Consider the following 24490-nt stretch of genomic DNA (forward strand, 5'->3'; position numbering starts at 1 on the left):
TTGAACACGCTTCTCCACGACTTGCGTCAGTTACAAGCAGTGGTTTCGTGTCTTGATTGGTTCACTGGATTGTATGTGCCGTTTGTGATTGGCCAGAGTGATTTTGCTTTGGCGTTTGTCTCACAATAGCACATAATTCAACTAACCTCGCCGTACTCCAAGATACATCCCACCAATATGATGATAAGAAAATGAGGACTCGCTGTCTTCACCACCTGTAAGCACAAAGAAACCAAGTGGTGTTATACGTTCTGTCACGTGTCTATGACATGGTGTTGTCCACTAATTACAAGATTCAAGGTTGCTGCTTTTTAAAATGGCCTTCGAACCATTGTATAGATAATATTGGTTCCTGAAATATACCGAGTCAAAAGAAAAGAAGAAAAGTTCCTTGGGGACGGACCATTACTTTTTGAGGGGGATGGAAGGAGGAGGGGAGTATAGTAGAAAGTACTTTTTTATCCCATGGCTCCGCTGGCACAATTGTTTCTTTTGTTTGTTTTTTTGTTTTTTTTTCCAGCAGTTTTTGCTGTGCAGGAATTTCTGGGGGGGGGGGGGAAGCTGTCCAACCCCTCCCCACTCAAAATAATAATGGTCTGTCCCTTATCAAATTTAACGAGAGCTCTTTGGATGGGATTGGCGGTGAGCCAAAGAATAATGGGCTCAGAGAAAGAGGTTGTTTCACGAAGCCAACTCCCTCACCTTCAAATCTCGAAAGTAGACGATAAAGACAATTACAGCAATAGCGGCGATAATGGTGACTACAGTTAAACCCATTAGAGCTTTCCTCAGAGGCCAGTTCAACGTCACAATGCACGGCGAATCATCCACGCATGCGTCACAACCAGGCTGGCACTGGCGGCATTGAAAGGAATCTGGGTTCGAGTGATAGCTGTTACTAGTGTCAGCGGCTGCAGACTCGATGACAGATCCGTTGAAATAGTTATTCTGAGCTGTGACATTGGGAAAGTAGTACCCAGGCTTACAGACACATCTGTATGAACCAGCTCTAAACCCGAGTCCACTGACAAATTTGCACTACAATGATAAAACAATAAAATGTAGTTATATCATGTTTTAGCTAGGTTAGCAATGCAGTTTGAGCACGCCGTGCACTTTCAATCTGGCCAGAATTTTGACAAAAACGAATGTGTAATTGACGCATGCCAAGAAAATGAGAGCAAAGTGGTTTCACTAACTTCTACGTCCAAGCAAGATCAGAAACAAGTGCTTGATAGCCCATCAGACAGTTGTTTATTCCCCAAGCATAAAGCGACTAGGAGTATTTCTGCTCCCCTGGATGGGATGCTAGTCCATCACAGGGCTACCCCTAGCATTACAATTCACCGGTACCCATTTATAAACTTGGGTGGAAAGAAGCACTGTGAGAGTAAAGTGTCTCGCCCTTCAGAGCGGAAAAACGAACTGCGCAGCTTTCTGCGCATCCCTTGCCCTACTTGCGGGCTCAGGTAATATTGCAAGCTGCAGAGGTTCGCAATGGTTGGAAAGAGAGAAGGACTGTAATAGGGTACGCGAGGATGTCACTCGGTTGATTTATTTATACTTGGGCAAGCATGAAATTTTTTCGGCATTTCACTGTTAAGAAAACAAGTTTCCCCCTGCTTTCGTGCTTATATATTCCATAGGTTGCTATATGGATGCAATATGTAAAGGGAGTTTGTGGAAAAAAATGTCTTCGCATCGAATTTTCTTGTATACCGCGGGAAAATAGGTTGATTTTGTCCAGAAAAAATTGATTCCCTACGAGAACAATACACCAGCTTTCCATTAGTTACGTTAAAATGTTGCTGCTTACCGAGAAAATTGAGAAAGCCTATTAAGTTCGTAGCTTTTTTTGTTTACACAATCGACTAAATTCCTCCCATTTTTTTCAACCTTGGGGACTGGCGCGCAGCCAAAACTCGCGCATGCTTATTACGTTTTTCCGCTCTGAAGTCTCGCCCCAGAACACAACACAATGACCCCAGCCAGGGCTCGAACCCAGACCGCTCGGGCGCTAATCATTAGGCTACCGCGCGTCCAATGCAATTTACTGGTAACCGTAGAAATAAAGCTGCGTTTTCAAATTTCTCCGGCGCAGTGTGGATGGGACCGTAATTCCCATAACTTATCTTACCTGGGTGGTTTCATTTTTACAGCGATGAGTCCCGGCGAATATCTCGAACTGGAACTGGCCGCCAGACTCCTTATCGCACTGGTTAATGTCCACGTTCGTGAGGGCAATGTCAATTGTCGTCATACCCCTGCAAAGAGAAAATTACACAGACAACTGATTTCCCATGCTTGCGTGACTGTCACACAACGGCTTAAAATTGTCACGAAGGGATGACAAATTTACGTTACATTCCATCCTTGTTCCTTCTGCACTACTTTTTCTTTGACGCATTATTTGAAAATTTCCTTCCATTTGAAGCGCAAAATGAAACCTTTTAAAGCGTGAATACATGTGAATAGGTCTTAAGGGAAAGACCTGCGCGTATATTCCAAACCGAATTGACTGCATAAATCAAATTCCTCTTACTGGCAGAAAAAGGGGCGTGCTACGAGCAGTAAAGAGAATTCCCATGTTGATTCCTTTTAGCAGTGAAAATGTTTGCTTCCATATGAAGCGAGAGGAGCTAAAAAAGGATTTGAGACTTAGATTTTCTAGCTCAAACTTACCAAATTTGAAAACAGGTTATTATGGTCAAAAGACAAATTGGTGTTTAAAACGTCACCTTGACAGATTTCCTCTGTGTCCTTTATAAAAAGGCTTCGAAAAGGCGAAAAGGGACACATATCCCTAACTCTAACCCTTGAACATACTCAAGTACCTTCCTTCAAAAATCAAGTTTTGTCTTGAATATAGTTTGGAAAACAACCCAGTCACAACAAAGCTACGAGATTTCGCGTCAACTTACATGAAGGAGATTGGTCCATTCTTGTCCCAGTTGCCCAGTATAGGTGAGGTGTACGTGATGACCCATGCCCTGGCCGTGGTGCACTCAAAGTAAGGCCTGCTCCATAAGCCGTCTATTAATTCCACAAACTCATGCGTGAGTTGCAGTCGCTGTTGTACGTAAGAGCCATTTTTCCGCGGATAAAAGTACGTGGTTCGTGTTGGAAAAGGTCTCTCGTGGGATTTATTCCGCATCAGCCTCACGAAGGCCTCGTGGAGGTAACTCCACGTTGCGGACAAATCTGTGACTTTGATAAACGAGTCGTTTGAGTTCCGGTAAGCGTACGGCGCATAAAACGAGTTGTTTACAAAGCTGTTGTTGTCGAAAATAATCGCCGATCCCACGATAAGTGGATCGTTTTCGAGATTGTTTCTAACTATGGCGTAAAGGACTTCCTCGTGCGACTTCAACACTGGCTCACCGGAAATATTCAACCTCTTGGCGGAGCCGGTCGGGAGCAAATCCGAGATTAAATTAGCTGTTCGAATGGCGAGGTTCGCTTGGGCTGTGTAAACACTGTTCTCATATTTTAAAAACAGAAGCTTCAAGCTTCTTTCCGCCAGCATGGTTTTGCAGTCGACGGTGCCATTGTGGACTTCTTCGATGGCCTGCAATGCCTCCCGTGCCGTCATGGTGAACACTCCGGCGCGATCGTCCTTCACAGGCGGACGATCTGGATTCTGCACTGACGGATCGTCTGGGACACGAAAATCATTTGCTGCGACGCTGTAAAGAACACGTGGAAATACCACGAACGCATAAATCAAGATGAAGACACCAGCCATGGTTATGCAGTGGTATCTGGTGCGTTCAGCGAGGCGAAGTGTCCTGTTTTTGTCTACCAAGGTCACCAACACGCAGACAGTTTAAAACAGAACTATGCTAATCCACATTGCGAGTCGAACAGTAGCGATGCCTCGAGGTGCTAATGGAATTTACACTGGCAAAATAATACCTTTTCAATGTGAGCGACGGAACAGAAGGCGTCCAAAGCAAACAGACACCACAAATGTACACTGGATACTTGGGTAGTTAATTACAAATAGCATTGTCATCAAATTAAATTAAACCAAGAGTATGATACACGCAATTGTCCAATGGACTGACGAGCGTAGCTGGCGGGATTCGCGAACGAGTGTTTTTTGGCGTCGGAGGCACTGATTTATTTCTCTGAGGAAATAAAATTCTATTTCCGTGAGGAATTTCGCAATCAACTCGTGACTTGGCCGACAAAACAAAAGCACTCGCGCGAATTCTCGCCGGCTACGCAGGCTAACAATGAACAGTTCAAAAATTTCTTCGTGGGCGTGAGTTATAAACTTGAGTCAACACCTGTGGGAAGGTTTTGTAAGTGTTTTGAAATGATATGACTGTTTTTAATAACAGAATAAGCGTGTTGCAAGCTGAAGTAATTACAAATGGTAGTAAATGTGCCATCTTTGCATATAAGCAGATTATGTTTGGCCAGGTTATTAAAGTTCGTACGATCACCCCGCAAAACTAGACTCGAAGGACTTCGCTTGGTTTGACAGGTTGTGTTGCACTAAATCTCAATGCTATTGTGACGGGAGAAAAGACATGTATATCGTAATCAAACAGCCAAAATTAAAAAACAAAAATTGACACTTGCTGTCAAACAAATGTTCGATCAGGATTAACTCAATTCTACTGTTAAAACTGAGAGCTGAATTAAAATGTCCCTGGGCGGAATCAATAGAATCAAAGTGATCTGTCGAAAGCTAATTATGATGAGAAGGCCAAGTACAAAATTGAGAGGAAATTGTTCTCTCTACTGACGATGTTAAAAGGGGCAAACTCAAATTGAAACCTTTTTTAATACAAACATTGAAGGCATATATAAATAAATTCGTAACATGCCATTTAATCTTCCATGTATACATAGACGTGTATACTGTTAATGATATCGTAACGTCATTCAAGACGGTTTATTGAAAACCACTCTTGAGTACAGTGCAATGCACGCACTACATATACCTAAAAATCGTGCAGGGCCTCAATGGGGTAGTCGCCTTTACGGCTAACGGTTAATATTTTCTGATTTTGGCTTTTATACGGCTAACGGTTTATTTTATTTTCCTTAAAAGAAATCTTAAGAAATGAATTAGCATTGTTTTAATCCGAGTTAAAAATTAATTTTCAATTGTTTAAAAAAGTTAAAAATTTATTTTGATTACCGAAAAACATATTAAGGGTCTTAGGGACATTTCGGGATGGCAAAAGTTATTAATATAAGAATCGTCGAAGAATATTAAGTCTCCCGGCTTTTCCCTGTACTACCAGTCCACAAGAAAACACACCAAAAAGTCTTGGCAGGAGATCTTGAGAATAAAATTGTTTTATGGTTTAAAATTTCGGACTGCAAAAAAATTTCGGCCGGGTTAATTGTCGGAATTTTTCTTCAAAATTAAAGACGTCCGAAATTTTCGCGCTTTACTGTAAGTGCACTTAATTTCTCAAAAAAAGGAATCAGTAGTAAATCACACATTTCTTCTAGCAGAGAAAATATTCATTTACTTTGTACATATATTCTATTCATTTCATGCTTGTAAAATGAACAAACGATTAGATATTGTGTTCTTGCTTTACAAAGAATTAAAATTCTCTTTACGTTTATAAGCAATATATTGGACATCGTGCCAAGTCATATTTTCGGTTGACAATAAATTTTATCAACCAGTCCGTCTTGCGCATTTAAAATTACAATGAACTAACTATAGCTTACAGAAGATTTAACACAAGCCTTATTCTGCGGGTGAATCCTGTTCACGGAACGATTAAAGACTTGTTATTAGAACACGACGAGGCCGAGTCCGCATGGTCAGCGGCAGTTAAAACAACATGATTGAACCGACAACCTCGTTTCCTTGTTAAGCGGAGAGAAGTCTTGGAACTGAACTGAAACAGTTTAGAGACGAAAAGAATACATTCGTCTATCCGTAATTCATTTCAAACGAAAAATACTAAAATTACTCCCTGGGGAATTTTGTAAAGCGCAGAAAAACTACGACCTTCAACGTATAAACTGAAAATGGCATTACATCGAGGTTCTTTAACCATAGTTCTTTTTCATCCGGAAAATTATTTAAAATTATGCGAATTGACGAGACAAACAGATATGCTTATATTTTGTTTTTGGTCCATACTTACAATTTTGATGTTTTATTCCATTATAATGGAGAAGATTGAAGTCTGCAATCGAAACGATTCAACAGCAATTAGCGAACACTCAATTTGAGTTGTTTCTTTTTGGTATTAGCCAGCGTGTGAAACCTTTTAATAATTGTTTCCCAGTTTTTCTAGTTTCTTTAGGTAACTAATTTATTAAACTAGGGATTTGATCAGTTTTTGCAAATTCCGTTGACTTTTTCCTTAGAAATTTAACCACTATTAATCGACTCGTGCCGAATTTCCTTCCTTTGATGAGAACCACGTCTCCGGGAGGAATTGCGCGCGCTCAGTACGAATTCTCCAAACCAGGCCAGTTCGAATTATAATAGAGGGGCCAGCCGACACCACATCACGTGCTTTCTTTGAGCATGAACAGTAAAACACTGTAGTCCGGCATGCTTGTGGCGAAAACAAGGCTTTCTTGGGGCCTGGTAAGTCCCCCGTTCAGCCAGCCGGTTTCACCCGGAGTAAAGTTTGAGCCGCGCACAGACCTTCTGAAAGGCGGAAGAGGATATTCCGCTACAGTGTCCTCACTTCTAGTTCTTACCAAATACAACGAGTTCATGTCCATGACCAGACTATACATATGTCCATAGGCCACCAGCCACTTGGCAGGAGACTCGGTGAAGACCCTGCCGGAAGAAATGTCAAGCGAAGAAAAAAGAAAAACTTGCTTTTATTAATAACAGGCCGAAGCATTTATTTAGAGCTCTAAATTGTCGTGGAAGCGTTCAAGTGAACTCGGCTTTTATGAAACAAGCGTATTTCTTATTATTTCGAAAGCCTTGTGTTTCGAGTGGTTAAACTTGAAACTTAACTCGAGCTAATTGAACGTAAGCATTAGCGCAAAATATTACCAACCATCTATGGTCAATAAGCTTTAAACTCCAGGTTTTATAGTTAGCAGAAAAAAAGACATTTGGAATGAGAGGGATGATTTGAAATGGATGCAGAGGAGTCCTGGGCAGCATGAGCATGCGTTAGCCCGGCGGCAAATTTAGTCAGGAGAGACAGAGAGAGACAAAAGAGAGAGATAAAGGAGAGAGATTAAGGAGAGGGGCGAAACTCGTTCTAGAAGAACCCCGATCGTTTCATCTCTACGGAAGCCATCTACGGCAAAATTCTCATCGGCCAATCTGGACTATAAGTCGCATGTACTGTACGCTCTGAGAACAGCCTCATGTGTAGCCTCTTAATATGTAGTCAAGTTGCGAATCCAACTTAAAAATAAAACACATGTAATAACGGATTTGGTATAAGCTCGTCACACAGCCTCATTACTACATGTTTCTTCAAACCATAGACTCTTAATTATATCATGGCAGAGAAAGAAGTCTCAAAATTTCGATTTTCAGATAGTCAGCTTTAAAGTCAATAATAGATTCAATAATAAACAACAAGATCGGTTTTCAATAACATCGAAAGCGTTATATGCAGGTTGGCGCACTGCATAACATTTCTCAGGAACACCGGAGGCACAGTCGATTCTCGGGAATGGGATTCTGAGTGGACCTCAAAAAAGGGATTGTGTTTCATTTTCACTAACGTACCTTGCCATTTGCAGAGTTTTGAAATCCCAAAGCAGAATTCCTGTTTCTGAGGCACAAGCGATGGTCTGTCCATCAAACTGAAGGCGGGGCTGTAGGTGATCATTTGACTCCAAAGGATTCAATGTTGCCAAACATTTTTCACAGTCATGGCTGAGAGACCAGATCTTAGCAAAACAATTAAAATAGACAGCAAAACAGTCTAATTAGTTTCCTTGTTTTAATCTTATTTTGTCTACTCCCCCCCCCCCCCCCCCCAAACCTCATCTCGACGTAAAAGGAGCAGGGGCAACCCTTAGAAATTTTGACAGGAAAACCAGGTTACAAAGATAGCAGAATGTCACTTTCCGAGGGTGACTCTCATTTACTTTCACCCCTTGGAGGTACCAATTTTCAACAAGTTTCAAACAGAAAATCTAATGGGATGATCAGAGTTGTAAAAAGTAAAAATAGCCATTTAAATGATCTGACCAGCTACTCTACTAGGGTATTTGTTTGATTCTTTAGAAAGACCTGCCAAAATCGACCACCTTTTCCTACAGTGACGCTGCCTAATGCAAAACTTTGTGACAAGACTGCTAAGATTTAGAGATTTTTGAATTTTCAGCTCACCTTGATCGCACGTTTGTCCATACTTAGTATTACAAGCTGGTTTTTTGCGTGAGTCCGTGAGTCCACTTCAGCTCTTCTCAGGATAACCTTGGTGTAAAACCATGATAGGAAATTTTAGAAACAGATTTTACAAACAGCCACAAAGTCACATGGAACCATCAAACTTAACTCACTACATCTGATTAGAGAGCAATGAATCTGACATAATCTTTATGAGCTTTCGATAACTTGATAGAAACCCAAAAGAAATGGTTTCTACTTCTTCTAGAAAACACTATGGCTTTTAGCAGACCTTCTTGCAGGGTGTTTTCTACCCCCCCCCCTCCCCCCGTGGGGGGACTCCCATATGAAAAGGTCGGGGATGCTTGTCGGAAATTTTGAATTAAACCCCTAAAAGTAGACATGGCTTGAGCTTTATTTGACCCCTAAATGATACCACTTAAAATGGACTAGGCATGATCACCAGCCATTGTTCAGGAAAGGAACCCATGCCAGTAGACCAGCAGAAATCAAGTCTAAAAATGGAAATGAGAGCATTTTTTATCATTAATTCCCCAAGTGCACCCTAAAAGATACTCTAATGGCTAAAATAGTGGCATTTTGTCATGCACACAGAGTATCCCCCACCTGTTCACATGGGAACCCCACTCAAAGGTTTTCTACACCCTTTAGGCAAGATATGGATAAAAGTGGTGAGTTTGATAATACCTTTATCACCCAGTCTGAGTGTCCATATCTGGTCTGTAGGCACTGTCCAGATGACATTTTCCATATTCTGAGAGTAGAGTCAGCAGAACCACTTACAATTGTGTCCACTTCATCACAGTGGTCAACTGTAAACACTTCAATCAAAGGTGAAATAAAAGACCCTCAAAGATCAGTATACCAGGGATTTTGTTACGCCAGCCTGAGGATTCATTATATAATTTGGGCAACATGATCAGTACATTTTTCGGATCATGTGTATTAAACGCATCTGTGGTCAAGTGTTGATCGATACCCTCGATCAATACCCTCAATCAATGCTCAATCGACACTCCATCAACACCTCAGTTGACACTCAATCAACGCTCAATCAACATCTCAATCCACAGTCAGTCAAGAGTTGACTAATTTTATATCAATGCGTATGAGTTGATTGGCACTCTGCCGACTATCAATCAATTGTTGATTGAGTGTTGATCGAGTGTCAATCGAGATGTCAATCAAGTGCCAATTGCATGTTCACCGAGTATTGATCAGGATGTCGATCGAGGGTATTGATCAACACTCCACTGCAGATGTCTTTGGTACACATGATCTCATTTTAATGCAACTTTATAACCCCATTAGGGTTTCACATTGTTCACCTCCACTTTATGTTAGTGGTAGGAGTTGAACTCAAAAAGTGCTGTGCTTAAATTCCACCAAGTTTTAAGAGGTGGTGGACAATTTGAAAATGAGCCATCCAGATTGTAAGTCAGGCTGCACCACAGCTGACTACAAGTACCTCAATCCATTTCTAAAACTTGAATTGTAAGTTAGACCAGATTGGATTATCGTAATCTGCATACAGCTGTCTTTAGAAAGGATGTCCTACAAAAGCATTTTGTAAGCGTATGCAACAATCTTGAAAGGTGTTATAGGTTATGGTGGTTCACAGTTGCTTGATTGAAGTTCAAGGTGTTTCAGCGGAAGGAAACAACACAACCACATGTATTTGTGCTTCCTTCTCCCATCTTGCTGAAACACTGAACCTCAAACAAGTAACAATAAATTATCACTACCCATAATACCAAAGAGATTGTGTGTATGCCTTCAGGCTTTTGTGGGACAAGTACAAGATTAAGTCTGCATAGGAGCCAAGTGGTCTATTAGGCTGGAGCTTTTCCTGGCTTCTGTAGCATGAAGCAACTAGGAGAGTTTCTACTCTCCCCTGGATGATACGCTATTCCATCACAGGGTTACCCCACAGCATTAAATTTGCCGGTAGTCATTTATACATCTGGATGGAGAGAGGCACTGTGAGAGCAAGGCGTCTTGCCCAAAAACACAACACAATGGCCCTGGCTAGGACTCAAACCTGAACCGCTTGATAATGCCTCCCTTCCCAACCCTTGTCAAAACAGCCATATACAGACATCATGTTTTATTCACCTGCTGCAGTGTGTCCCCTGAAGAACTGTAAGTTCTCTCCTGTGTTCCAGTCCCACATGCCAACAGTATTGTCAAAGGATGCTGTAATGACCTTGTGGTCATCAAAGCAAATGTCTGCACAAGTATGAGCTTTCAGAACATATTTACATTGGCCAGTCTTCAAGTCCCAAAGCCGGACTGATCTGTCATCTGATCCTAGATAGCATAATTTCTGCATTTCAGTTGAAGCCTTCAGTTTGTATCTGTTGGGTGATTGTTACTACTTGTAGAAAGCCATGAGAGTTCAGTGATGAAGAACTAATACTGTAATCAGAATCCAAGATTTTTATAGAACTGGTAATTTGGATTGAGTTACTTCCAGTAAGGAGATGTTGAATGCCCAGTGGGGGGGAGGGGGACTCCCATATAAAAAGGACGGGGGTGCTCGTCAGAAATTTTGAAAAGAACTCCTAAGAGGTACCAAGATCCTGTTTTGTAGAAGCGACTTGAAATTGTTTTCACCCCTAAGAGGTACCAATTTTAAAGCAACACATTATCTCCTGTCATCGTTTTTTTGGCTCATTACCCTCAACGGTACTGCAAAAGCTCCCACTGTGGACCTTTTGAGGCTCAACACCCTAAGAGGTACCAATACTGCGTTTTCAATCCCTAATAGGTACCACGAGTACCCCCGTTCTTTTTATATGGGGGGGAGGGTTGAATACACTACACAATGAACTTTGTCATTATGAAAACAGGCCAGTGCCAGATCTAGGAGTATTAAGTTAGGGGAGGGAGAGGGGAGCTTCAAAAAGGAGTGAAGCTACATGCAGTGAAGAGAGTGTGTTGGTCTGGTATAAGAGGAGCTGAGAAAATTCTGTATTTTAAACCTTGTGGCCCAGGCCATCCCTGAAATGTATCTCCAATTATACATGTACATGCACTGGCCAATTATAAAGAACCTTGAAAATGGTGTAGGTCCCCCCAAATCAAATGGGACAGAAATTCCCAGTGAGAAATTTCCAAAAATTGGGGTATACTTTGCAACATTGTCCTCTCTCTTAAAAATTCTGGAAAATGCTGTTCCATTTGTCACTGAGAAATGTCCAGGAATTAAAACCAGAATTTTTCCTCGAACGGAAAGCGCCCCCCCCCCCCCCCAAAAAAAAAACTATCCTTAATCTGCAATTTACATATTAATTGCTCATCTTCCAAATTAGCTGTCAACAAGCTTAATGTCCTCACCAGTTGCAAGGTAGTTTCCACGGCAATAAAGTGCAAACACCCGGGCTGTGTGACCATAAAACTGTTTCTTCTCCACAGCGTCTATATCTTTTAATTTTTTCATATTCCTCAAGTGCGACATGTACATTTGCTTCCACGTGGTAACTGTTGATGGAGTTCTTTCAGAATTATCGTGACTTTCCATTCCCAGCCGTCTACAAGCGTTTTGCCAAACATCATCGCAGCTGAGAATAACCTTGTTCCATTCCTTACTCACAAGACAGCATTTGCATAGAGACACTGGGTCCAGCCATTTCAACACGTGAAAACTCAGTTCCAAAGGCAAACATTTGAGGTAGTCCCTTTTTACGAGTATTTCGAGTTTTGTGGAAAGAAAACACAGCTGTTCGGGTCCACATATGTCTATAATACCTTCAATTGTGTGATTTTTCTGAATATCTGATAAAGTTCTAAAAGTATCGCAAAAATTCTTTAACCAAAGTGAAAACGTTCTATCTTCCAGAGATCCCGCCATGTTTGTTTTGATTCCAACTACACACAGTCTCCCTCGGTCGAGTCTAGTGCCCAACCGCTGGACAGGGAAAGGGCTGCAAAGTGTAAAATTGGAACTTTCGATCATGTTTCCAGATTTGAACTCTTTGACAAATTTCAGCGAAAAAAGCCCTCCCAAGGTACGTGAAGAATTTCTTAAATAACAAAGAAGAACGCTGATTCTTTTTTTGTTATTGTAATTTGTCACGAATCGATTGTGGTGCTGGATTTCCCTTCACTGTCCCGACTCGGGACAGAGGGGAAATTTTAGCTCACTAATAAGCTTCCTTAGGATTGAATCATAGATTGTACATTTAAAGCAAGCATCGCCTTTGCCCGATTTTTCATTTTTGTTTTTGTAGTCTGGTTTGTCAAGGTTTTCTTTGCGTGAATGACCACTTATAGCTTAAATATCATAAAATATGAGGGTCTTTGTTACACACGTGGAAACCCCTACCCCCTACCCTATCCACTCCAGAGACCCCCACACACCTCCATTGTTGGAGCCTTGCACAGCCTGAAGAAGTAAGAAGAAGATTGAACTAATATCCTCAACTGTTAACTGTATGATGTTATATCCTTTTTCCCATGCCCCAAATATTCCCTGCGCAAAACATTACTGTCAGTGTTTGCCAAACTTAAATGATTTTCTTTAGACTCATTGACTCTCTGTTTAACAATTTAATTATTTAATACATTGTTATTATTATTGACTTTTTTGTTAACCTGCAGAGGAAGTTTGTGTTAATATCAGATTGTCAGAATGATGGAAGCTTCCTTATACATCACTTTCTTACCATGTACATTAAAGGTATGCATAATAATTATGCATACCTATTATGCATAATAAAAATTTACATTTACATTGCACAGGTTACATGAATATATGATCACCTGTGCATTACAAAAGTGAGCTATTAAACAATTAAAATCTAAAAAGAAAAATATGTAAAATGCGCTAAAACTTAAACTAGGAGGTTTCTAACTATAGATATCAAGCACATCCATAGTTGCAATACCCCATCTCTTAGTGGAATGTTTTTGAAATGGGGATCTTGCATCGCAATTCTTATTGGTAATAACCTCTCTTCCCTTGTAAACAAATCATTTCAGAAAATGTGCCCTTCCTACACTCCTTCCCAAAGGGTGTGCTTAAAACATGAAATGGCAAAATGGCACCCAGCAGTTAGCCTAAATAGCACTCAGGTCAGCCTAAATATCAATGACTCAACAGTGGTTAGGTCTCAATAATAATTATTGTAAATCCGTACAATTATTGTGTGGGAGGCACGGTGGCCTCATGGTTAGTGCACTCGTCCCTGGAGTAAGTGGTCTGGGTTCAAGCCCTGGCCAGAGACACGGTGTTGTGTTCTTAGGCAAGACACTTAACTCTCACAGTACCTCTCTCCACCCAGGAGTATAAATGGGTACTGGTAAATTGTTGGGGAAACCTAACAATTAAATTGCGGGGGACACTCGTACACTCATTGACTCTTACCCTTAGTGCCATTTTGTCATTTTACCATGTCATGTTGTAAACAACCCCCTAGGGCAGGACTCCCATATAAAAATGACGGGGGTGCTCGTCGGAAATTTTGAAAAGAACCCATTAGAGGCTCCAAGACCCTCTGTGGGCATGGCTTTAAATTTTTTTTTATCTCTAAGAGGTACCACGTCTAAAACATAACATCATCTCCTGTCATTTTTTTTTCTGGCTCAATACCCTAAAAGGTGCTATAAAAGCACCTGCTGTGACCTTTTGAGGCTGAATTCCCTGAGAGGATTGTGGTAGTGCGTTTTTAACCCCTAAAAGGTATGACGAGCATCCCCGTCATTTTTATATACATTTAGGAGTTCCCCCCTGGGCAACCCCCCTCCCAAATAGAGGCCCCTGGGGTTAGATGTACATATAGCTCTAATTTGTTAGCTCTTAGCAAAAGACGCAATGATCCAGAATTGTTATATAAAAAGAACTCATCACTATTTGTGCATGAAAGGTTTTTGAGTCAATTACCACACATCAAAGACTGTTGGCTTTTTCCTTTTTTCCAGGAGGTTTTAAAGTATTTTTTGTTGCATTAGTCCAGTCCTTCTCTCATTACAACAATGTGGCTCAGAAACTAGTAAGTATAAATCTGTTTATTTGTCATTTATTTATTTATTTATTTAATATCAATTTTTTTCCTCTACTTATTACTCTATTGTCAATAAATTTACTTCCTGTCAAAATATAAATTGCAAATGTGTGGTTCCTGGTAATGCTAAATACCCACCCCAGGAAGGTTATCAAAAATTTCAAAGGGGAGAACGGGTGTCAAAAGCAAAACTTTTAAAAGCAAAGTACGAACAAAAGCTGGAATTTCCACAGGAACAGGGAGGGGAGTTTCAGGCCAAAAAAACCTCTGTGGGAAAGGAAATTGGATATTTTTTGGAACAACATAATTCACTGATTGCAATCATACATTCAAATCTTTACATTGTCCTACAAACATAACGTCATGTTTAAAACACAAAATGGCAAAATAACAAAATGGCCCTTCAGGTGAGAGTCAATGTGGATACAGGCATCTGTAAGGGAATAGCCTTTACGATCATTGAGAGCTAAGCACTATCAAGTCAGTGATATTTAGACTAGTTAGATCTACCTTTTTAGTGATTTGATATGATTTACAGCCCTATATACCCAAAGCCTTTATGCTGGATATAGCTTGCTCTGTATTATTTTTTTCAGGGTACAAGCCTCAGTAGTGCTTGTGAGGGGGATCAGGTGACTTTTCTGGATGGTTTGAAACTTGTATCAGACAGTTTAAAAGATGACAGTGACGAAGGCAATAATGCTGATGACATCAACCCTTTTAGAAATCTCGGGTACATACATGTATTTTCATTTCTTAGAACTGGTTTACCTGTGGCTCTTAATTTGTCTTACCACAGGGCTAGAGAGTTGTGTTTGTTTTTTATTAGTATTAGTATTAGCATTAGCATTAGCCTTAGCCTTAGCCTTAGCCTTAGCCTTAGCCTTAGCCTTAGCCTTAGCCTTAGCCTTAGCCTTAGCCTTAGCCTTAGCCTTAGCCTTAGCCTTAGCCTTAGCCTTAGCCTTAGCCTTAGCCTTAGCATTAGCATTAGTATTAGTATTATTATCTTTATTTTGCCATTTGTAAACATATTTACAAATTTTGGTGTTAGGCTAGTGGATTCTTCCCTTTCCTTCCCCAATGAACAAGTGAAAGTATCTTCAGAATGTGTTTGAGGAAATTCAATCACGGAAGTATTGTAAGACATGAAATTTTAGGGAGCTATAAAGAGAATGATTTTTCGGGGTTGTACATCATAGTTACAGCTTGCTCAAAGGGCAAGCCTGAAAATTGGCTTTCTTTGCACCCTGTTACTTTACAGCAAAGTTAACAATTTATTTGTTTCAAGCAACGTCATAACTGTTAGAATCTGTGCTGGAAATTGTGGGCAATGTTCAGTAGGCAGGTAATTTTTATCAGTATAAATCTACTAGCATTCTATCACGAATGCTGTTCTCTGATTTGCTACACTACACACTACCTATTCGGTGATAAATAGTGAGTAGCATAGCAGTGTGCACTTGCTAACGTCCAAATGACGGCCACTTCTGTGAGGTATCTCTGTGGAGGATTTATATAAAGTTCTGAACATCTAGTAGATTTATACTAAAACAATTAGATTATTTGCTCTTGATTTCTGTGCATGATAGTTGATGAGGGCTGCGCCCTCATCAACTATCACATGATAGAAATCTCAAGCTCATAATCTAATTGCTTATTAGCAAGACCTTTTTTATACTAAGTAAAACTATCTTACAAAGTTTGATGGGATTTGAATTTGGGTAGGAGCCCAGGGGTCGGGGGGCATATAAAAAGGACGGGGGTGCTCGTCAGAAAATTTGAAAAGAACCCCTAAGAGGTACTAAGATCCTGTTTTGTGGGCGTGGTTTGAAATGTTTTTCACCCCTAAGAGGTACCAATTCTAAAACAACACATTATCTCCTGTCATGTTTTTTTTTTTTGGCTCAATACCTTATAACATACCGCGAAAGTTCCCGCTGTGAACCTTTTGAGGCTGAACACCCTAAGAGTTACCAAAACCACATTTTTAACCCCCTAAATGGTACGACAAGCACCCCCGTCCTTTTTATATGGGACTCCCCTCCCCGGGGCAGGAGTCATGTCAGTTGGGTTAGGAATGTAAATTTTACTCTACGATACTATACCCTTCTTACTCTGTGGATATTTGAAAACTGAAAACCTAATTGTAATTAATGCAATCAATCAGACCACGAGTTTGTCTGTTAATTGAGACACTTTTAGGATAGCTGAGCTATACAGCTATCACTGGTATCTTGCAGTTGAATGTGATAAGTAGTAATACTGTAAGTTGTTTTTGTCTGCAGAAGTCAAACCTTTACACTTCAGCCTCTGTACAACAGAATCAAGTCGTCGCTTGGTAAAGAAACAAAACCTTGTTTGCTGCTGATTGATGATTTAACAGCTCTTCTGTCCATTGGCATACATGTCCAGGATGTTATCAATTTCATTCACTATTGCTCTACTCTGATGTGCTACTCTCCATCCATGGTACACCTAAACATTTTAAAATATTAAATACAATGGGGATCATGCAGGTGTTTTGTAGAGCCTTAAGACTCTGGGTAGACAATTTTTAAGGCTCAATAAGCCAAGCCTGAGTCACTTGTGTGGGTAATGTTCTTTACTCTTGATGCACCTCTCTCCATGCACAAAATACAGTGGCAGATCCAGACTTTGAGCTAAGGGTGGGGGGGGGGGGGTTGTTTTACTTGGCCTGCCGGCTTTACTTCCTTCGGTCATTTCTTCTTTTTTCACCCAAAATAAGGGGGGGGGGGGGGGGTTGCGTGATTTATCCAGTGGATAGCATTATCTGCTCTTTGAACAACCGGGGCCAGATGAGTAGTTGCTTCATGTGACAGTAACTAATACTAGGCACCAGCTTAGAAGGGGGGCAGGGGGATGAGGTGACCTTTCCATGGACTAATATCCCGTTATCCTGGTGGCATGAGAAATCTACATGCATTTGCATCATGCCAAGAAAAACAGAGGAAAACACCTGCCCTATGGGCTTCTGCACTTGAACAGTCACTTAACCCAAGTTGTTTCCTAGAAACAACAGGCAAAAACGTAGACTGCTCATGACAGATATCAATAGAACCTCCTGACTGGGTGTGATTTTTGTAAATTAGGGAGTAATTGCCAACAGCTATTATTGTCATCCTTACTACATTCATCCTACAATGGGGAGGCAACAACTTGGATCTTGTACATCCTGTTGTCTTGCAAAACGTCATTGTATTGTAAGATTGTGCTCAATCAACCAATATAAGTGTTCAATTGAATTAATTTTGTTTGTTTCTTTTCCCTCAAAGTTGGATGGTTGCCTGGTTACCCTAGTACACAATGACAGTGATGTAGATGATGAAGAGTCATTATTACTATGGAAACAGCTGTGCTATGTTGCACACATGGAACTTCATGTCAGAGGGCTTAGCAGTGGCTACTGTAAAGATGTCCATGGTCAGGTTAGTAGAATTACACTACTGCAAACCCATGATTGAATTTCTTGTATTTAAAAGGCATGGAAAGAACTTTAATAGATGGAGTCCCCGAGATGGCATTGTTCAGTTTCAGAAAATATCCATACCTCCCATACGGAAGGGATTTTTTCTAAGAGCCCACCCCTCTGGAAATTCCAAATAAGTTTAATACATTTCTTTAAATGTTTTGGTCATAGAGAACCCCCTCCCCCCAGGAAATTCCAATCTCTTCTGTGGGAAGAGTACATGTATGGATATTTTCTGGAACTGCACATTAACCTTGGCACACAGCATTGTGTTGTTTCAGAAAATATCCAGACCATTCCTATGGAGGGTGACCAGGGAGCATGGCAGAATTCTACAGGAGTCCAGCTTTGACTTGCTGATTAAGATTCAAATTCTCCCAATGACTACCATAACAACTGTATTAAACCAGTTAGGAGAATTTGCATGACATTGACGACTGTTTGTCACTGTCTTCTTTGTTTTCAGCTCACCATAACTAACAGAGACCAGAACAAAGTGAAACATAGTTCAAAGGTTGTACAGTATAAGATACATGACAAGACTGTCACATGCTTTGCTCCTGGACTGTCCAAGGCTGTTCTTTAGTGTTAAGGAGACCGATACAAATGGAAAACAGTCAATAAGAAGGATGTGAAGTGACTGTAGAATATCTGCAAAAAGATGACATTGGTGCAGCTTTTTCTGACTTAGCCATACAGAAATATACTGACCAAGATCCGCCTCTGCAGCAGGCTACCTAAAGTACCATACTAGGGGGGGACCTGTGGGGTGACTGTACTATAGGAGAGCCTATATCAAGTGTGGGTAGCATATGAAGTGATCTCACCTTCTTGTCAATGACTTCAATTTCAAGACAGGATCAGAGCAACCTTGCTTCCTGAGTTAACTGTCTTAATGATGATCAATCCATCAGCAGTAAAAAACTGAACATACTTAAAAAGTTGTTGTTGTTGTTGTTTTTTTTTTTTTGTTTTTTTTAAGTAAACCTTTTGAATGATGGCGGTAAAGGTAACGGCCTGTCCTTTCACTTTGCTGGCATGAAAATTTTCATTTAGACTTTTAAGGGCGACTAAAAGTAGGAGCTTGGCAAAATGTGTCCACTCACCCGTTATGCCTGTCCCAGTCCTCTCCTTTGTTGTAGTTGTTGCTGCTACACTGTACTACCTCTGTTTGAACTGCTGAAGAGCAGCATGTTCAACACTACATTGGGCCAAGTGGCCCATACAGCCTGAACTTATTTCCCCGTTTCTATAGCATTAAATGACTAGGAGTATTTCTACTCCCCCCTGGATGGGATGCTCATCCATCACGTACACAAGGTTAGCCTCCAAATTCCCTGGTACCTATTTATACTCGTGGGTGGAGAGAGGCACTGTGAGAGTATTAGAAATGTATTGCCCAAGAACACAATGAGGTGATCCCAGCAAGGGCTCAAACTTGACTGCTCGATCTGAAGTCCAGTTTCCTAACCACTAGGCCACCTCATGTCCAAGAAGCATGCATACATGTATGCATGTAGAACTTTATTTAACTATGGAAATAAAATGCAGGGGAAAAAAAGAGGCATGCTCAACAATAACTATTATAGCTTCATTTCAGAGGTTTATTCAGCTGAGACTGACAATAAGACTGTATTTGACAGCTTTGATTCTTTTCAGTAACTACTACACTGTTTTGCTGGTAAATACCCAATGTTCAACTCTCTTGGGGGTTCTGTGGGTCTTATTGCCTAGACCACTGTGCGCTCGATAACACCCTTGGGAGGGTGGGTTGGGTAAAGCAAATAATTCTACAATCACGTACACATGCTTGCTAGCTAGAATTGCACTGATGAGGTTATACATGGCGTACAGCTTATACACATGGGCTTGGCTTGGCACTTCCATTAACTGTAAATAATCTTGATTAACAGGTTTATTACTCACTTAAATGTAAGGATAAACCTAGATTATAAAAATATTATACGACGGTGTATATTTGGTAAACAATTTTTCCTTGATTTTTCTTTCAAGAGGACTTAATAATTCAAAACCATTCGGTTTTTTCTTTCAATATGTATCTTTTTCGCCCAGTAACTAGCATCTTCTAGTCACTTTTCTTCCCCCCCCCCCCTCTATGTATATTTTTCATCTTGTGAATTGCTTAATTTTCTTTGTGTCTAGTAGTATATTGAGTGTATATGTCTCCTAGCATGTTACTCTTTTAGCACATTTAACTCAAGTGCAGCCTAAATGTAAACATACATTTCTTAGTTTGAATTGAAAGTTACAATTAAAAAAAATTGAAGTTAAACTCAAACTTAAATTTAATTAAAATGCTATTGCATTAAAAACCTTTGGGAAACCAAATCACTGAATCAAGTTGCTGCTAAAAACCTTTTTAATACTAACCTACATTTACCTTCACCTTTAAGGCCAATTTCTGGTGTTCTGAACACTTAAAATTTTCCCATCCAATGCTAAGAAAAGGCTACAAATATTTACTTCTGCTGCTTCTGTTCAAGCTCGGCTATGTTGTACTGAACTGTCTTGACAGCTGAGTGGTCTGGTCCAAGCTTCTTCAGAAGAATGGCAAGTGCATTGTCGTAACACATTTTGGCCTGCTCCAGGTCACCAAGGTCTGTGTGCACGACGCCCAGGTTACTGTTCATTACTGCAATCTCAAAATGCTCAGAACCAAGTTCCTTCAGACTAATGCCCAGTGCACGATTGTAATGATCTTTTGCCTCCTGCAGGTGACCCATGTGGAGGTGTACATTGCCAAGGTTATTGTAAGTAGTTGCAACATCCCTATGTTCAGCCCCGAGCTTTTTCAGACGAATGGCAAGTGCATGGTCATAGTACTCTTTGGCTTGCTCCAGGTCGCCAAGATCCTTGTGTAAATTGCCCAGATTGTTGTAAGTAGATGCGACATCAACGTGCTCAGGCCCCTGCTTTTTCAAACGGATGGCCAAGGCAAGATTACAATACTCTTTCACTTGCTTCATGTTACCTAGGGCTCTGTGTATAGTACCCAGGTTGTTGTAACTATTTGCAACATTAATGTGTTCAGGACCAAACTTTTTCAGACGAATGGCCAATGCAAGATCATAGTACTTTTTTGCCTGCTCCAGATCACCCAGGCTCATGTGAGCATTACCCAGATTGTTGTAAGTAGCTGCGACATAAACATGCTCAGGTCCCAGCTTTTTCAGGAGTATGGGAAGAGCACGGTTGAAGTACTCTCTTGCCTGCTCTTGGCCACCAGCGTTTTCGTACACATTACCAAGGTTATTTAGAGTCATTGCCACATCAAGATGTTCAGGGCCTTGCTTCTTCAGGCGTATGGCTAGTGCACGATCTTGATACATCTTTGCCTGCCTCAGGTCACCCAACTGAAGGTATACATTACCAAGGCAACTGAAAGAACTTGCAACAGTGACATCTTCAGGGCCTTGGATTTTTAGACGAATGGCCAGTGCACGATCAAGATGCTCTTTTGCCTTTTCCAGTTCACCCAAGTCACTGTACAAATTTCCCAGATTATTGTAGGTCACTGCAACATTGCCATGTTCCACTCCGTCCTTCAAAGCAATGGCCAGTGCATGATCGTAATAACCTTTTGCCTGCTCCAATTCACCCAGCTCAATGTGAACATCTCCAAGGTTATTGTAAGTGGTTACAAGATCACCATGCTCAGCTCCAAACTTTTTCAGACCAATCGCCAATGCACGATCAAAATACTCTTTTGCCTGCTGAAGGTCACCCAGGAGAAGGTGCACCCTGCCCAGCTTATTGTAAGTAGTTGCCACATCAACATGCTCTGGTCCAAGTTTTTCTAGACGAATGGCCAAGGCAAGATCATAACACTCTTTTGCTTTGTCCAGGTCACTCAAGCGATTGTGTACACTACCCAGGTCACTGTACACAGTAGCCTCATCGACCTGATTTTTGCTCTGCTTAAAGTTAGCAACCTTTTTCAAGACATCTCTTAATTCCTCCTTACCAAAACTTGTCTGATTTTTGATTACTTGAATTTTCTCAGTCGGCAGACCGAGTGCTTGGAAGGCAACATAAACTTTGCTGATGGCATTTTCAAACTCTGCATCAGTGAGCTGGTCTTGTGGCATCTCTGTAAATGCTTCTTTTCTGAGCTTTTGGAGACCTTCCACGTTTGATTGGATTGCTGGAATCAGACTGTGGATACAGTCAGAGGAAAGGATGGCATAAAACAGCATGGTGCAATTCCATTCTGCTCTACTTCCATTTACCATGGTGGTCAGAAGATGCGCATGTTTACGTTTGTTATCAGAAGATTCTCCAATCCAGAAGTCCAGTCCATTTCTGGGCTCGTCTTTCCATTCTCCCTTCATGCCCTCGTAGCGATTGTCCCATTCCTGTTTGAAGATTGATCGCAGACCATCAGCTAGGATGTCAGTCATAACATAACAAAACCTGTAGTAGTTCAGTTGCTCTTTGGTATACTCTACTGCAGAGGCCATATTCACTTGCAATCGCCTTTTCCAGATACCTGTTAAAACAAATTAAAATGTTATGCCCTGATTCACTTGAATGCAGACTATTATATTTTGAATTATGGTATCCCTCCATTACAGCACCAGGGCTTGCATTAGGGGCCTGGCACCACACAAATTGACTCAGACTAGCTGTAAAAATGATAGTTTTGCCCACCTGGTTTGACCATGCTCTTAAGATTCTGAAGGAAAGTTTGTCTTCTAGACATTCAGTTAAAAACATTCTGCTTGCCTGTGAAAACCAATTGCCCTCCTGCTGAAAACATTTATGAAACCCCTGCTGCACATAATATATACCAGCATCATGATTGGTCTATTTGGCTTGCTGTATAATTTTTACAGTATGGCCTGCTGAAAATGTTGCATGATTTACTGTTCCATGTGCTTCGCACAAGGGCGAGATGAAATCTTAAAAGTTGTTGTCACTGATTTAAAAATCTTAAAATAGACGTTTCGGCTAAAATACTATAACCTTCTTCAGTGATGAAATGAATGTTAATGGCATCTAATTGTAAAAACTGTGAAAAACTTTACATCGGTCAAACATCCAGAGCACTGAGATCCAGAACAAAAGAACATAAAACAGCCGTCCTCACATGTGACAAGAACTCTCTTTTGGCGCAACACTGGATGAAAAACAACCACGAATTTGATTTTAATAATGTCAAGGTCATAGACCGCTGTCCCTTGTGGTTGGGTAGATTGTTCTTGGAAGCGTGGCATTCCATTCACGAACCGAACTCAATTAATGACCACGCGCATATTCCAGACATTTACAACATGCTAAATTAATCCCTAGCGAGTTCGTCACATTCTTATAAACATCTCATTTGCATTTAGATGCCATTAACATTCATTTCATCACTGAAGAAGGTTATAGTATTTTAGCCAAAACGTCTATTTTAAGATTTTTAAGTCAGTGACAACAACTTTTAAGATTTTACTACTATGCCTGACTACAACTACAGTATTTTTAAAGGGCGAGATACTTGGTCTGTAACTTACAGTACAGATCTTCTGAGGCAAGGAAGCAGGGATTCATACTCACAAGGGCTTGCTCTGACTTACTGCAAGCAGAGTTATTTACACATATTTTCAGAGAACCAAAAGTGCTAAGAAAAAAATATCTTAGACTATGAATGAGAACTTTAAGTGCATTAGTCAGAGCATTCGATTGAAACCAGCTTTAAAGACCTTTTAAGCATTCCAATTATGCTTTTTTAACATTAATTTTGTTCCTCTCAATCTCTACATGCCAATGAAATCTGATGAAATTGTAGTGGCAAACCCTAAGCGACACGAACTGCTCACTTTGTCTTCAAGTTTTGAACCGTAGATCATGTCAATAAACAGAAAGGAAAATGATTTGTCTTCAAGGGTCACTGAATCCATCGCTCAACTTTACCCTACTAATTCTGTTTCGTTTCCTTTTAGACTGCACATGAACTCGGACAGAAAAGGTCATAGGTACTCACTGTTTAGAAGTTCCCGAAGCACTTCGCCAAACCAGTACTGCCAAGCAAGATACAGACGAACTGATGTTGGGAAAGACCTTGGTTAACACCCATCAGCAACATGGGGAGTCTTTAAAATGCAAATTTCATTAAGACGAATGAAAAGATTGTATCGCGGCAGCCATTTTGAATACGCGGTCATGTGGTGCGAGTAAAAATCTGATCGTGCACGCGATCGAGCAAATGCGATTTCCGAACATTTCTCTGTTCCAGATATCATTACACAAAGCAGTGTATTTTAAAAAATAAAAAAATGATCTTCACGTACCGGATAGTCTCCTCTGCCCGAAGTCACGCAACGTTTCCCGTCCCCGTTTCCTTGAAGCTTTGTTTCGACCGATTTGCTGTAGTATTCACTTGGATCAATCAGCGCCTAGTTAAATACGCTGCACCAATCACAGCGTAGCTTGCCGGCTTGAGAGATTGGCCTGCAAGAAAATGATAGCGGGGCTGTGATTGGTTTATTTCCAGAAAGGACCCTTACATACGGCGACTGCACCCGCAGTGCGTAAAAAGAAAAAAGTTTCTATCCATGTTGCGAGCCTTTTTTTCCTTTGAGTAACTTTCTACTCGATTTCCTTTTGCATTCAATTCTGAGCAACTTTTACCTGTTCTTTTTCGGAGATTTTCCAAATCAGTTG

General features: G+C 40.7%; 4 protein-coding genes across 9 annotated transcripts in view; 1 reads left to right on the forward strand and 3 right to left on the reverse strand.

Annotated features, from left to right (window-relative positions):
* The window catches only part of LOC145494503 (putative G-protein coupled receptor CG31760), a 27242-nt gene extending 23497 nt beyond the window's left edge, over positions 1-3745 (reverse strand). For both annotated transcript variants that reach the window (XM_081473985.1, XM_081473986.1), the window contains exons 1-4: positions 2922-3745; positions 2138-2264; positions 703-1038; positions 147-215 (exon numbers count right to left, since the gene is read on the reverse strand). In XM_081473985.1, coding sequence (XP_081330111.1) covers positions 147-215; positions 703-1038; positions 2138-2264; positions 2922-3745 — 1356 coding nt within the window. The remainder of the gene's footprint in view (positions 1-146; positions 216-702; positions 1039-2137; positions 2265-2921) is intronic.
* A 2748-nt stretch (positions 3746-6493) lies between these two features.
* Positions 6494-12188, reverse strand: LOC145494507 (F-box/WD repeat-containing protein 2-like). Its single transcript, XM_081473993.1, has 6 exons — positions 11669-12188; positions 10445-10639; positions 9017-9150; positions 8309-8395; positions 7700-7863; positions 6494-6781 (listed from the first exon to the last, which is right to left on the reverse strand). The coding sequence occupies exons 1-6, from the start codon at positions 12180-12182 to the stop codon at positions 6499-6501; spliced, it is 1377 nt and encodes a 458-aa protein (XP_081330119.1). The 5' UTR covers positions 12183-12188; the 3' UTR covers positions 6494-6498.
* Positions 12189-12253: 65 nt separating this feature from the next.
* Positions 12254-19248, forward strand: LOC145494509 (elongator complex protein 6-like). 2 transcript variants are annotated; one of them, XM_081473995.1, is made up of 7 exons: positions 12254-12339; positions 12932-13010; positions 14252-14322; positions 14931-15067; positions 16620-16803; positions 17628-17780; positions 18288-19248. In XM_081473995.1, exons 1-7 carry the CDS (start codon positions 12286-12288, stop codon positions 18405-18407), a joined length of 798 nt encoding a protein of 265 aa, XP_081330121.1. In that variant the 5' UTR covers positions 12254-12285; the 3' UTR covers positions 18408-19248. The 2 variants fall into 2 exon arrangements, with proteins under 2 accessions (XP_081330121.1, XP_081330122.1); XM_081473996.1 differs by having other exon boundaries at positions 14255-14322.
* Positions 19249-19330: 82 nt separating this feature from the next.
* Positions 19331-24490, reverse strand: LOC145494504 (uncharacterized). 4 transcript variants are annotated; one of them, XM_081473989.1, is made up of 3 exons: positions 24118-24490; positions 23811-23847; positions 19331-22331 (listed from the first exon to the last, which is right to left on the reverse strand). In XM_081473989.1, the coding sequence occupies exon 3, from the start codon at positions 22300-22302 to the stop codon at positions 20302-20304; it is 2001 nt and encodes a 666-aa protein (XP_081330115.1). In that variant the 5' UTR covers positions 22303-22331; positions 23811-23847; positions 24118-24490; the 3' UTR covers positions 19331-20301. The 4 variants fall into 4 exon arrangements, with proteins under 4 accessions (XP_081330115.1, XP_081330113.1, XP_081330116.1 ...); XM_081473987.1 differs by having other exon boundaries at positions 23811-23919; XM_081473990.1 differs by lacking the exon at positions 23811-23847.

Source organism: Orbicella franksi, chromosome 8 (assembly GCF_964199315.1).
Source record: "Orbicella franksi chromosome 8, jaOrbFran1.1, whole genome shotgun sequence".
NCBI classification, from domain to species: domain Eukaryota; kingdom Metazoa; phylum Cnidaria; class Anthozoa; order Scleractinia; family Merulinidae; genus Orbicella; species Orbicella franksi.